We start from the raw sequence: 15240 nt of genomic DNA on the forward strand, positions 1-15240 counted from the left end.
ACATGGGACGTTCGATTAATTGAAAATAATGCCTAATACATACTAGTTTAGATCTTTCTTAAAAAGATAAACGAAGACATTGTAACACAATTTACAGATGGATATAGATGGATTTAGCGGGATGATTAAAAACACATAAATGAATTATTACTGTGTGAAATCGCAATAAATTGAGAGGCTACATTGATGTATGGTTAACTCAAATGTAAATCAAATTTGTCTTTGCTTACATTGATTCTACCAAAATCTGCTTTTACTTTTTCGATATCGACACCATATGAATTGTTTTCACTGATGACTCCTTTGGTCTCCTCAAAAACATTAACGATAACATCTTCCTCTGCTCCATAATCCTGCACGCTTTGACTTACTCCCTGCAAAGTCTCAAAACGCTCTTGTACGCTTTGTTGCAAGACATGGTAGCTTTCCTCGCATTCCTCATGCACCTTCTTCACAACAAATTGGTGGCCAGATGGCGACTCGGCCATCAGCTGAGATTCTTGTCGCTTCAAGTTCTCAAGGGCGTCTCGATGCTCATCAAGGTCGACTGCAATAGCCTGCGTGTTGTGATGAGACAGAATTAAGAAAGCCAAGCAGCTCACATAAAAGCGACAAGGCCGCTAATGCATAATCTAAAGCTTTAAGTCTGGTTTAGCGAAAGTTACATTGTATTGAGAAAAAGGTAGGTGGATTCTGTCTCAGATTCGGTAGGCAGGGCTAAGATATTGCTGACGTCGTGGTTATGGATAAAAATTTAGAGTCGGCAAGGCCTGTTTTTTACGATATATGAATTTCAATTACCTGTATATTTTTTGGTGTTTCCATACAATAAATCCCGTCATTTTAGGGCAACTCGAATATTTCTACTCTTAAAAAGCGTACGTGCGAATGAACAGAGAGGGTACTCATAGGTTCTTCACAGAAATTAATTATTACACTCAGATGTTTTATTACAGTGATTCATTACACCCAGACAGGTCCAAGAAACACACCCAGAAAGAACATCCTTGTCCTGATTATGCATAATATAGACAATGTTTGAAGATAATAAAACCAGAACTTGAACAGACTAAGTGAAATAAAAGAAATCAGACATCAAATGCTTATTGCTTGACTTTCTGTATGGTCAGGTAAATAATATTTTTATAATAAAAAAACTGTTTCCAATAATGTGGACCGTAAACTGATTAGCTTTCTCCACATAGATGAAGTCTGCAAAATAACAAGAGCTCAAAAATAGCAAAATAATCCTGAGTCTTGATGATGCATTGCGGGCAATACGATGAAGGTGGTTCTCACGGAAGAAGAATTGGCAGTCCAATGGGGAGCGATTATATCTAACCGCAAATTCGAATGAACATGGGAAAGAGATAAAACGAAGAGACAAAAAGTCTACTGAAGTAAAAAGATAAAAACAGAGATAGATACTTATGAAAGACAAAAAAGGTTACATTTTTGAAAACCCCAACAAAAATAGACTTGTAACTACAAAAGAGGGACATTGTGCAACTAAGCGCCACCCAAAATCTTGTGTGGCCTATCAAAATCTTACTCTTTTGACTTTACTTAAATCGTGTTCTATTATAGCTAAAAACAATTGACTGATTTGAAAATGTCTTATTGTCGCCTGCAAATCCTGCAAATTTGGTCATCATCATATGTAAAATGTTATCGCATTTGTTTCTTTTGTCAATATTTTCCCCTACCAGTTTCTATGTAACTTAATTTTCAGACTTAATATTCTGAGATTAAAGGCGAAGATTCGACTGCAAAGTGTTCAGAGAGAAGAGGGGCCAAAGAGAAGAGGGGCAGAAGAGAAGAAGGCACTGACACGCGGAAGAGGAAGTGACAATATTGCATCTTCTCTATCTATGCTCCTGAGAAGCAGTTGTTGGGTGACGAAAACGAAACCTTCTTATGAGTGTGACAACTCCGTCTTCACTTTAAAGAGCATGTGCTTCGACTTCAATCATAATTCCGTGTTGTATTGGGCACAAAAAAACCGGGGCCGATGTCACTAAAATGTTGCTTGTGCTTGGGAAACCCCCTCTTCCAAATTAGTATTTCTAGCATGCTGAAAGTCAAGTGAAATACAAGCAGCATTTCTACTATCACAGCACAACGTTCGCTATCCGTTTCCAAGCATCAAAACACAACATACCTTCACTTGCTCTAATTGTTCAGCCAGCCAACTCTTCTCTAATATTATTGGCTTGAACTCCACTACTTCAAGACGTTTCGAAGCCAACCAGTTCTGAAATTTGCCCTTATCTGCATTGTACTTATCGGTGTCTGCAAGAACTGTTCCAACCAAATTTCTTTGCGCCTCAACACGAGATTTGAGATCCTCGTACATTTGATTCTCAGCATCTAATTTTCCACGCACTTCCACGGTCTCCTCGCAACGATTTGCCTCTTCTTCAATCTTACTGACGGTGTCCCTCATGGATGCTAAAACAGTCCCTTGCTCACAGACATCGAAAAAGAGTTCCTGAAAATGCCAGAAAAGGTTGAAAATGATCTCAAGTACTCCTCACAGAAGAATAATGCATATTAAATATAACCTAGAAACCACGCCTGGGGCTATCGGTAAGAAAACTTTGGACTGGCACAGCTGATATTGTGCTGTATTGTTCTGTATTGTGCTTTATTGTGTATTTTGCAAAGTATAGGAATATTTGTAATGTTGAATATAGAGGCAGCTCGATATGTTTTCTGTCTCCTCCTCAACAATAATTAATTTGAGTTCTTGCATTTGTTTTTAATGTTATAGAAAAACAAAGACAGTTGATACAGGTGGTTTGGATATAAAAATGAAAATTGACGCAATAAAACTCAATACCCCTTTAATGAAACTTTAATTCAATATTATAACATACTTTCAGAAAAACCGTACCTCAAGTTGTTGTTGCTGCTCCTTCAAATTGTCACCAACAGATGGCATTGGGGCAATCATTGAAAACCTTGAGCCTAATTCTGTTAGGGCTTCATTGAGAGAATCTCGCAGCTCGGCAAAGTTATCAATCATTGCAAGGATACGTTTGAGTTTTTTAGTCTTTTCCTCAATACACTGATCAAGTTGGCTAACGCTTTGCTGAACAGAAGAAAGACGCGACTTTATCTCATTCGCAGCGATGTCTGAGTCAAGATTTGCTATGATATCTTTAGACAGTTCTTCGGCACGCCCAACATCCGAGATGTTCTGCAGCAGTTTGTTTTTGATAGACTGAAGAAGAAACAGCTCATATTCTGATATGATAGTATCAAGAAATCTGATTCAATGAATAAAACTCCTGGGTCGAACCTTAAAGGCTCTCGCACAACCAGCATGCATTGCGACTATATTTTCAAAACAGGCCTAATATCGTACTGTATGAAGTTTTCAACTATTTCTCCCCGCGTAAAAAAGCAACTTTTAAAAGCATGCCGGTTACCCAAGAGCCTTTGAGGCTTTCGATCCATAACTTTGATTGTTGACTTCTTTTTACCTATTTCAAAATAGATATTCCGTGTGAGAAGGTTAGGAATGCAGCATAGAACTTTCCATTCTACCTCTTCATTATGTTGCCGAAAGAGAAAAATTTCCCTCACTACGTACATCATATAGGATGTTCTAATTCACTAATATCTAGAAAAAGGAAACTCTAGCAAGACAATAAAACCCAATGAAGGATAACTGAATGAAAAGAAAATTTGATGATTTTGGTAGGATTGCGGAAAGACAAGTTGTAGATACCCACAGACTAAATCAGGCTGTTTTGAAAGAGCTGCTCTAATCAATTATCTGATTTAATCAAGAATCTGTTTTGTAATTTAGTGATCCTTAAACATCATATTACAAATATAGGAATTCTCTAACAGGATATACTTCTGTGATGCAGCTGCTATTCCTTTGACGGGAGACAAACAAAAACAGAAGATCTCACCTCGGTTCTAGTAAGCTGCACCCTCAATGTCTTTTTGCTTGAACACACTGGTTTGTAGGCCTCTTCTCTCACGGAACCTAGCCAGCCCTGGATCCTCTCAATTGTGACGTAAAAGTCACCAAGCGCCTCAATATTGCTTCTTATAACCTTCAACTTTGACTGCAAATTATCTTGCATGTCTTCTACAATAGGCTTCAGACGGGATAGATCGTTTTCGAGTGGTTCAGTTTGGTAGCATGGCTCTTTAGCAAGATCGATCATGATTTCTTCAGCATTGGTCAAAGTTGCTTGGCATTTGTCAAGCCTATCTTCACAGTTCTGTAAGAGGACAGAATGCGTTATCAAAATGATATTTGGCATTTGAAATTTAAAAGTAGCAAGCATGATTCAGAGACTTTAGTTACAAATATTGAGCTGGTGTGAGCCTACTCATAGCTTGCAGGATCTTCTAGTGTCTCTGTTTCAAATTTTTGGCATTTATTATAAAAAAACTGTTGTTTAATGGCAATTTACCTCCAATGTGCTCAATTTTAATGCAGAAAATTCGTGCTTGATTGACACGCTTGATGAATAACAAGCAATAATAGAAGACACTGAAAATTTTTAAAAACGTTATATATTAATGTCAGCCAATCACTATGTGAACAGACTGCCGTAAAATCATAACCAATCGTTCAAATATTACCTTTAGGGTTTCCAAATCCTTCTCCATTGCCTCTAGGTCATGTCCTGGTTTTGGAAACACTGCAAGCGACTCTCCAGTTTCGTCTACTACATCCTGCACTGACTTCATATCAAAAATGAATTCATCCACTTCCCTTTTCAGAATGGTGATCTTCCGCAGAAATTCATTGCTACGGGCTTGCAGCTCGTCGTATTTAGCTTGCATGGCAGACATTTCCTTTTCTACAGGACCTTGGTCAGTTTCCGCAGCTGATATCAATTTTTCAGTGCACGCTCCTTGATCGTCAATACGTTCCTTGTATCCGATTATTTCCTCAGCGCAAGCCTGGAACAAAACAAAATCAATGGCGTCATTTGCAGATAGCCAAGAACACAAAAATGGGGTCAAAATGTTATTTCTCTAATACATAGTTTGAAATTTATCTATGGCTTACCGTTAACCTTCTCCTGGGCTTATATACTTCTAGAAAATGATTCTGAAAATCTAAAACTACCGTTTTTCATACCAAAGTCATATGAAATGCATACCAGCAACAGACAATTAAGAATATTCTTAATCAATAAACATAAACCCAGAGCATTGAATACCAACACTGAATCCGTATCTGTACCAATATGCATTTTTATTGAATGTGAAAAATGCTTACCTCCAACTGCTTCTGTCGCTCTCCAACAAGAGCTGGTTCAAGCACGATATCCTTCTCTAGTTCTGCAACCTTCCCACTGATATTCTGGAACCACTGATCAAAGTGTGAACATCCACTCTTGAACTGCTCCGCAAGTGGCCTAACCTTATGCACCAGATCTCGTTTTTTCCAAAGCATACTCTCGATGTCCTGAAGACGAGTTAACAGCCTATCTGCCTGCTCCCTCACAGAGGATTTTACAGAGGAGTCTTCGTCCGAAATCTCAGCTGCTATTAACGATGCCATGACGTCACGTAAACAGGAATGTAACTCACCAGCCTGAGAGATTAGAGCCTCGTTTTTGGCACCTTGTTGCGTTACGGTAGCAAAGTTTGCAGATACTTTGATATTAGCAGCCTTCTCTTCAAGGTTCAATAGCCTCTCGTTAATTAGTTGGATGGCAGATTCAGATTCCAGTCTGAAGATAATGGCGGCTTGCAGTCTGTTTTTTCTGCTTCCAAGTTTCTTCTCTAATGAATCGAGTGGTGTGGATCCTGAAGACAACAAATTTCGCACACTTGAACTCATAGTCCTGTCATCATGGGAATTTTCTACGAGCCATTTGCCATCTTGTGAAGCTTTGGACATCTCTGATTGCTGTGTTTGAAGATCTTCAAGGATTTGCTACGCAGAAACACGAAATAGGTCAATTAGAGCAGTTCTGAGGACATTCAATTACTCAAACAATCCTTTCAATGGCTTTTGTAGGAAAAGAGCGTATACTATCGACCGAATAAAACACTGAAAGAACACACAATGCATTTGATCAAGGCACGATGCCTTCCTATTTTACATCATTACTGAATGAAACAGAGTAAAGAAAATTACGAGGAAACGTAATATGGACACTTTATGATTTACGAAAAATCAACGGACGCATCCTTAGTACCCCAAAATGTAATTGCCATGACAAGGACTGCTTCATCGCCCTTAGAGAGCGCGAAGTCACGCTGCCCTCGCAACGTCAAGATTTTAACTCTAACACTGGAGGGAAGAAAGCTCGCCAGAAAAACAACCTACAATCTTGGACGAACGGCTTTTGAGATTTGTCATCCCCCTACACCAATTTTCACGACTCTGGCGTTTCTGGTGCTGAAGCATAGGTTCCGACTTCCAAAGAGTGGTGGGAGGAGGGTGTTAGCTGTGTGGGGGGGGGGGAGGTTGTTAAATGATCGACTAAACATATGTGGCCTAGCAACTGTTAAGATGTTTACTTCTAAAGTTATGACCATGCTTGTTTTGCTCCAAACGAATCGACTCTTACCTCTAGCACAACAATCTGCTTCTTCGATTCTGCTAAATCTGGCTTACTGACAACCATTTCACCGAGACTTTCACTTGCACTGAACACCCATTTATTAGCGTTGTTCACAACTCCAACGATATTTACAAGAACATCTTTTCGCTGCTGAAGATCTGCTGCATTTTTCGCTAGCAAATCTTTCAAAGTACTGTATCGCCTGCTAACATCATCGAGGCTTCGTTTCAATGGAGTATCGTCACCATCCATGTCTTTTATCTCTTGTGCCAGCTTTGACCCTCTGCTATCTAAATTTTTCATATCCTTGTCTAAACTATCCAGCCTCGTGATAAGCCCCTGCAAAAGATGACTTAGCGAATGACCAACTTATTCGGAATACGGACGACTTTTGACTTCAAAAAGGTAGGAAAATCCAATAGAGTTATCAAGTGATGACGTCACCAAAATCTAATTTTGATCCCATTACCCGAAAACGCATCATGAAATACCTCTTAATTGTAAAATCGTGACGTCACACTTTTGGAACTCTATTGGAACAGAAAATTAATTAAACTTTGTGAAAGTCCGTGTTATCTTGGATACCCGGTCCGGAACTACTGTTACCCGGTCCGGAGGTCCGGAGCAATCTGACTTTACTAAAGGCATGCTCTTACTAGTCTCCAGAATATCTATACTGTTGACTTCTACTTATTCATTAGACACTAATTATGGCCACGACTGCTTTTAGGCCTTACTTCTTTATCCAAACTTCGAAGCAGGATTACAAGAAAAAATCAAAATGAACGTAAAAAAGTCAGAAAAGTTTTGCTTGGTGACTGAATAACAAAGCCACTGGCATTTGATCCACCATTCCACCATTCAATCTTGCACATTCTCCCAGGAACCTTTTTTAACATTACAAAAATAACGAGCATACCTTAATACGGTCTTGCTCCTGTACCATTTTGCTTACATCTGTTCCAATGGTCACTTTGCTTCCGAGAGCATCTTCGAACTGTTTCAGAGATACATAAATTTGCTCATGCTTCTTCTCATAAGAAAAAAATCCATCGTGTAATCCCTTTATTAAATCCTTTCTCTCACGACACATGATCTTCAATTTTTCCCATCTGCGACAAGCATCTTGGAACCGGCTTTCAACATGGTCATAACCAGCAATTACATTTTGCGAAGAAGAAGCCTCTTTTACACTGGAGAAAACTAAGTTTAGAGAATCGTAGTCCTTTTCCTTTGTTGCGATAAGGTTCGTAAAATCCTGCGAGAAATTTCAAATAAATGGGTATTAGTAAGGCCAATAAATGGCATTTAAAAGTAAACTATAACACAATAGCATTTAGATCGTATAATCTATTATCAAATTAGCATCATACATTATCATATTTAGATGGTATATAAAATATCCTTGGTTGAATACTTGGTAATACTAGGTGTTTTTGTGTGTAGACTAAATTTCCTTTTGTTTTCAAGCCTTTAAATGATCACCAAAAAGCTGTCAATGGAAAAGTTTGAAATGTCTGGCGAGCCAGTGCTCTCGAAAGTCTCTTGACCTGTGAGCACTTCTAAAAATGAAGATTATGTTCTAACTGGATAAGAATGTCAATGAAATTTATAACGAAAAGGGTTTCTTGACAAAACTTAAGCAATTGATATCGCCTTTTTTCCTTCAAATACTAAATTTTCTTTTAAATTTTGAAAAAATAAGCGGTTTCTCAGGTGCAAACATAGCCACAGACGGAAATTTTACTTGTTTTTGATAAGAAATTTTTGCAGTTCCACACCTCCACAAGTTTTGCGCTTTCATCTGCTTCTTGCAAATTCGAAGGGATTTTCTCAAAACTCTGCAAGCGTGGCTCCGCTTCATCGAGCCAATCAGAGAAATTTCGTTCCATGTTGTAGAAATCGTGAGATGGCTCTTTAATCACTGCTGCTTGTTGTTTCCTTTCGTTCCATTTATTGTTGAGTACCTTCCATGAATTTTCCACTGCACAAGTCTGCCTATTCAATGGAACAGCATCCAGATCTGTTTCCGCCTCTTTCAGCATCCTTTCACTCGTGATCTTAAAACTTTCATACATTTGCTGCACGCTGGCTAGGCCTGTTTCAAAGTTCTGCCAAAGAGAGAAGAAAACAGTTATTAATTAAACTGCAGGAGCCTGGATTTTTATGTGGTTTGTGGCGAGATAGTACAACCTCACAGGTGCAAGATGGGATCTTGGTTCGTTTTGGTCTGAAGTATTTTTGAAAGGATTCATTTCGAAAGCTGCTCTCAAAAATCACGGCCTAATTTTTAGCTTACCTTTAGTTCTGCTAACTGCTTCTTCAGTTCAGTCCAATCAACACTCAGTTCCTCAAAAGTGTCCATCTTCTCCAAGTGTAGGTCAATTTTATGGCTCAAGTTTTCTGCCATAACATCAAACTCTTGCACACCGAGGAGTGCCTCTTGCAAACGAGACTTTCTCTCTTTCAACATTAGAGCAAGGCTTTCAAGCGGATTGCGCACACTGGATAGCTTTGCATGGACCGTCGCTATGAACTTTGGTTGATCTTCATTGTTCTTGATTAGCCAATCAGCTGATTCCTCAGTTGAATCGAGCTTTCCAATTTGCTTGTTGATGCTGTTCTCAAGGGCCTAACAAAAACATTATAGAATACATTCAATAGGCAGAGAAAAATTTAAATAACACAGTTTATAGAAACTTTGAAGCATTTATTGCCATTTTGGAGACTTTATGGTCACTGAAGGAGATTTTATGGCTCAATAATTCCTTTTTTTTAAATCTAAACTAAACGACTGAGTCAAATGATGCAACAAGGCCAGCAATATTTTCACTAGAATACAACTACACAGTTTGCAGTAAAATTTTCTAATAAAATGATTAAATTCACCACCTCTGCTTCTTCCATTTGCATCTGTATCTCATCGCCTGTCGTACCAGGCGAAGGCAAGCTAGTCACATGTCCAGCGAATATTGCCACAAAACCCTCAATTTCGTTTACTGAAGCAACAAATTCAACCGTTTTCCTCAACTTAACTTGCATGTTCACCTTCCTTTTCACCAACTTTTCTTTAACAGACTTCCATCTGATCGAAGCAGCCCTTTTCTTTACGTCAGCGTCTTCCTGGCCTCTCTGTTATTGAAAGTAAAATATATTAGGAAAAAATGAATCGAGGCAGACTATTCAGGAAGGCTTTCACAGAGGGGAGGGGGGGGGGCAAAAGGTCCCTATAATTGACAAGCTGCAAGTTAGGTTGAAGTAGAGGGAACTGTTCTTGTTTCAAAGAGAGAATAGCTAACGCGACGGAACAAAGACGGTAGAAAGGAAAGTTAGCAACTGTGGAAAGAGTTATTTTGGGTCTTCAAACGACGTTAAGTCACAAATCTCATCCACATGGTGTTCCTCATTCAGTGTTCCTCACATTAAGATCCACTCGGTAAGCTTTTCAGTTCTCACCTCCACCTTCTCTGCATATGTAGGGTCAGTTAAAAGCATCTCCCAGTTCACTGGCTCAGCCTCAGTTTCAACCATTTGTGCCTCGGTCACAGCTTCTTCAACAGGTGAGATTTCTTCTTCACGTTGCTGCCGTTCAGCTCGTCTTGCATCTTTAAGAAGCTCTTGTGTTTCCATGGAGATTGCATGCCATCTTCTGTCCGCATCTTGATATTCGTCTTCAATATACAATACATCAACAGTGATGCCATGCGTTTGGCAAACTTTTACCAGATCACTGCAGCTTGTTTCGACTGCTGCTAGCAAATGCTCTTTATCAGACAACTCTTCTAGAATTTTCTATAAGAAAAGAAAAGGAACGGTATTGTTCAAATTCTGTACCACAATTCAAGCAATGTCAAAAAAAACATAAGCAATCCAAGATGCAGTGTTTGATCGAACCGAAGAAATTAGAAAACTTTTGCTGACATAACTGCATCGAGACGTAATAAGAAAAATATTAAACAACGAAAAAACATATGAATACATATCGAAATAACGTCTAAATCAAGAGTACAAAATTTAATTCTTATTGCTGATATTGACAAGTACCTTTATGTCACTGTGCATATTTTGCTTGAAAGTGGGCCTAACTTCTCCTTGCAAATTCTCAAGCTTTTTCTCACATTCGTCAATTACAGGCATTAACTTCCGCATTGCGTAATGATGCCTCTCTTCAAATGGAAGGACGCTGGTTATCTGTAAATGGTAATTTGCCACTACATGCCAAGCCGTTTTCCATCTTTCAGTCAGAGCCACTATCTTAGCATTGGCAGGGCTTTCTTCAACTGCCTCCTTTTCAAAACCAGGGGAAGTTGAGATAGCATCCTGGAAGTCACGCAGTTGCTGCACTTCAATAAAAAGAGGCCTAAAGTGATCTTGCTGTTGCCTGGCGACAGTATAGCGCGCAGAAACTGGGTCCAGTAGACCAAGCTGCGCTTCGATACGGTCGAATTTGGCCTCGAGGTCACGCGCCATTTCGGTAAACTCTTGTTCATTCAACAACCAACCTTGTGCCTTGCTTTTGAACGAGCTCAATGTCATCGAAAGCTCTTCAACTGACATCACAGCTTGGAAGATTTTCGTCTTCACTTCGAAAATAACAACAGGGTCTTCACGACTTTTCTCTACGAGCCAATCACCAATGACAACAGCATTCTCCAGCCGGGCTTTTCTGGTTACAACTTCCATTAAATATAGCTACGAAAGAATAAAGTAACCATAGCATACAGAAATGACGGTATATAAATTCATTTTTTACTTTCTTCCAATTTCGCACTGAATACCACTCAGGATGCCATCATGGCACATTTAGAGGAAAACCGAGAAGTAGAAGCAAAGAAAAAGAATAAATGTGAAAAGCACGAAACAAGAATCAATTTATTGCCTTTCTACAAAATGGTAAGCGAAGAGGACAGAAAGGACGAATGTCACCCCATTACATATCTATAAGTTAGGTAAAGCATAACAACTGAAAAAGCTTAGGTAGGGCTTTTTCATCTAACTATGGGCAGAGAAGGAAAGATGTGTTTTTATTCGTTCCTCACCTCATATTGTTCGATAATGGCTTTTAGATTTGCTATATCCCTGCTTAAAGTCGATGGCTGCTTGCCACTGAGACCTTTCTTCGTTGCATCAACCCATGTATTGAAATGGTCAACAATTTCAACGAACTCCAAGGCTTGATCGTGTACGTTTATAGCAAGTGCTAAGTGATCAGACAATCTGGAACAAACTTTGCGATATTCTCCCGTGATCTGGAAAACCCTTCGCATGATTCCCTTACTGTTGCTATGGCATTCTGACAACAATGATTCCAACAAGCGTCCAGTCGTGTTGTATTTCTCTAGTTCAACTTCATAGCTATTGGCTTTCGAAATAAGTTCCTGAAAAATAGCTCAAAAGTTTACCAAATGAAGTATATAGCGAAAAAAATATATGTATAAGCCACGGTTGTCTCTGAATAAAACTAAAAAGAGTTGAAACAATTTTGAAACTTAGCTTGCAAACAACACTATCCTTTTGGATTTCTGTGCCATCAGAATGGAGACTTGTTTGCGAAATTCGAGACACTTTCGTTGAGGTATATGATATAAAAAGAAGGGGACCAGTACACGAGCCTTGGGGTATACCACGAGTGACGTTATGATGTTTGAACAGTGTTCACCACCAATATAACACTGTTTTCTCTCTTAAGATTCAAACCAATCATCTGCAGATCCTCTAATACCATATGCAGGATAATATTGGGTACATTTCAAGGCTTTTGAGTCTATTGCCGGACGACTCAATATAATTAGATATTCTGGTACCTTAAATTTTCCACACCGTAAACAAAGATATGCTTCTGTTTCAAAGAATTGAAACTTAACATCAGAAGGGAGTATTAATCGACGAATTTATATACGACTCAAACGTAACTGCTCCATTTCTTTATCAAGCTTTTTTCAATCAATTTTTATATAAGGAACAAAGTATTATAGCTATGATTTAATTTAGAGTCTGTAGGCAGTCTTATGCACTACAAGAAATGAACAGCAATAATGCTCTTACCTTTACAGTATTTTCAATCTCTTTGCATTTCTGTGGCGAAGTACTAACAAACTGCATCTGTGATAACCTGGTTTCAATCATCTCAAACAAATCTATCAAACAGCTCTCTGAATCTTCAAAAGCAACCAACTGAGACTGGATTTGTCCCATCAGCTGTCTTAGCTCTGAGAGCCTCTCTGTAAGTTTCTCCCACGAACTATTTATAAATTCCATTTCACTTTTGATCGACTGAACATCCGATATGATGACTTTATCTTCCTCAAGGCAGACTTCAATAAGTTTATCATAGTTATCCGCCAGTCTGTTGTACGTGTTTGTGGCTTCTTCTAATTCTTTCCAAAGATCCTGGACAATAAACAGAGAAATAGTAGCAAAAAACGAGAAAATAAGGGTTGGGGTGGGAGGAGTACATCCCTTTTCAAGTGCTACCTTTCAAATAGCAAATAAGCCGATAAAGAATACGATAGATGTAAATGGCAATTGTCTGCCCAACGTTTTGGATCACTGACGTCAGTTTTTAAGGTCAAATTCAGCCATTCCTCTCTCCCCTAAGGAACAATGCTGGTTTATTATAAAACAGTGAAGAGAACTTGGAAGTTTCTGCTTTTGCGTTATTTGTTTACACTATCAACATTGTTTTTGGGGAAATAGTTTAGAAGAAGTGATTTTTTGGAAAAAGAAATGAAAGATATAAAAGACTGCTTGGTGTAAAGATATAAAAAACACAAATTGCTCGGTGTAACAGGTATTTTGGGAGCATTGCAGCAAAATCAAGACACTAAAACCATCGAAAAAAATTCTTAATCGATCAATCCTACATCAGTAAAGTCAATCATGGCCTATACTTTTAGGGTAAAATTTAGGCTGCCTGTCATTTTTGGACTTAGTGTAGTTCGACGGTTGACTGTCATCTTGGAGTCATACGTCACGAGCTTTTTTAGATTCTTTTCAGAGCTATGACGTTTTTGCAAAGTATACTAATTTCAGTGAGCTATAACAAACTGTATACATCAAGTCGCACATTTGTAAGCAATGCTATTCAAGTTGTGAATTAAAGAGTCTTACCTCGATAACACGCTTCTGTTGGGTGAGATTCTCTTGATCTGACGCTATGGGTGAAACAACTTTAATTTCGCTGTTTGCTCTTGTCATCCACGGTAAAACTAACTCTACACATTCGCTGTATTCCCTCGAAAAAGGTAACAACTTCTCGATGCATGCTTGCCTCGTCCTCACTTTGCTACTCACAGATCTCCATCTTCTTTCGATATCTGCCAGAGAACTAGCCAAAATGTCTCTTGCTGGACTTTGAGGTAGCTCTTGCAGCTGCGCATCACCCGTAGTTAGGAAGTGGTCGATAAGAACTTCGCAGCTCTTCATTTCCTCATAAACAGTCTAAAAAGACCAAAGTTCATGTAAAAAACTACAAAAGGATTATTTAGACAAAGAGTCATCCAAAAACATCTGCATTTTTTCTACCTTCTCTGCAACAGTACTTTCATTTGTTGGTGTTTTTCAACAAAATTGTAAGCATAGGATAAATTGCAACAATGCAATTCATAGAGAGGTATACAAAGTGCCTTACTTCCGTTTATTACCATGCATAATTTACATTGAAGGTGTTTTTTAATATTTGATTTGCAGCATAACGTTACTTTCAAGTTCAAGGCCTCTTGAAAAGCATCATTCTGTCTTGGGGCTACCATATTTAAAATCGTTTGTTTCGATATCGCATTGATAATTGCTTTGTTTTGTGAAATCAACAACGCAAATCACCATGTTTTCATGAAAATGAATCGTCATAACATACTTTCAGGAGAATTTTAAAACAACGCTCCATCTTATTAATCTGAGATATTGGCAAATATGCTTTGGAAACAGCAAACTAAATCGAAATCCAAAACAATACTTCACCTGGTGATTGGTATGCTGTTGTTTGAGAATCAGATAGTTCGCAGATACAAGAGTTTGTCGTACAACAGCAGCCTCAATTTCAGGGAGCCTCCTTTCAATTTCTCTCTGACTATCGTCAAGATTCTTTCTCTTAAGAATAAACTTTTGGCAGTTATCTTGTGCCAATTTAAAATCCTTTTCTATCTTTCCAATAGTGGTTCTGTACGACTTTATTTGCTTTTCTTGCTTCAGACATTGTTTCAGCACCTTAGGTACTTTACCAGCATTACACCGTATTCTTATGACAACTGTTTGGATGATTTCAATGGTTTCATAGACTTCAACTAGCACAATTGAACATTCCTGAGAGATTTAAAGTAGATTAACTCAGAAAACTAAATTATAAAGGTATCTGCATGGTCACGGTACCAGAATTGAATATATCTATGTTAGTCTATGAATCATTACATTTAAGACTCTTAACTTATTGACGTAATAACTAATCAATCACAAATTTAACATAACATAGTAGAAAAAGCAACAAAAAAAGGTCTCTATTTTGTTTTTGCGCTGAATGCATTAGAACGTGAAATTTCATAGTGGTTACTTTCTCTAAAAATTGTAACAATTTAAAGAAGAATACCTAGCCTATGTCTGTGCTATATTATCTTGTTCTAGTTTAAGTTTTTAACCAATCCATATAACCAATTTATTTTTTAATTATACCCTTTGGTAACGGCCTAAGCTA

At 38.2% G+C, this 15240-nt stretch overlaps 1 protein-coding gene across 2 annotated transcripts in view; it reads right to left on the reverse strand.

Moving 5' to 3' along the window:
* The window catches only part of LOC135689090 (uncharacterized), a 106903-nt gene that overhangs the window by 40016 nt on the left and 51647 nt on the right, over nt 1-15240 (reverse strand). For both annotated transcript variants that reach the window (XM_065206205.2, XM_065206204.2), the window contains exons 25-41: nt 14514-14855; nt 13665-13994; nt 12600-12944; nt 11594-11932; nt 10599-11246; nt 10011-10346; nt 9447-9686; nt 8854-9186; nt 8336-8665; nt 7474-7812; nt 6561-6893; nt 5258-5920; nt 4612-4935; nt 3927-4244; nt 2897-3226; nt 2162-2491; nt 231-557 (exon numbers count right to left, since the gene is read on the reverse strand). In XM_065206205.2, the coding sequence (XP_065062277.2) occupies nt 231-557; nt 2162-2491; nt 2897-3226; nt 3927-4244; nt 4612-4935; nt 5258-5920; nt 6561-6893; nt 7474-7812; nt 8336-8665; nt 8854-9186; nt 9447-9686; nt 10011-10346; nt 10599-11246; nt 11594-11932; nt 12600-12944; nt 13665-13994; nt 14514-14855 (6207 nt within the window). The remainder of the gene's footprint in view (nt 1-230; nt 558-2161; nt 2492-2896; nt 3227-3926; nt 4245-4611; nt 4936-5257; nt 5921-6560; nt 6894-7473; nt 7813-8335; nt 8666-8853; nt 9187-9446; nt 9687-10010; nt 10347-10598; nt 11247-11593; nt 11933-12599; nt 12945-13664; nt 13995-14513; nt 14856-15240) is intronic.

Source organism: Rhopilema esculentum, chromosome 9 (assembly GCF_057945365.1).
Source record: "Rhopilema esculentum isolate cy_ngs chromosome 9, ASM5794536v1, whole genome shotgun sequence".
NCBI classification, from domain to species: domain Eukaryota; kingdom Metazoa; phylum Cnidaria; class Scyphozoa; order Rhizostomeae; family Rhizostomatidae; genus Rhopilema; species Rhopilema esculentum.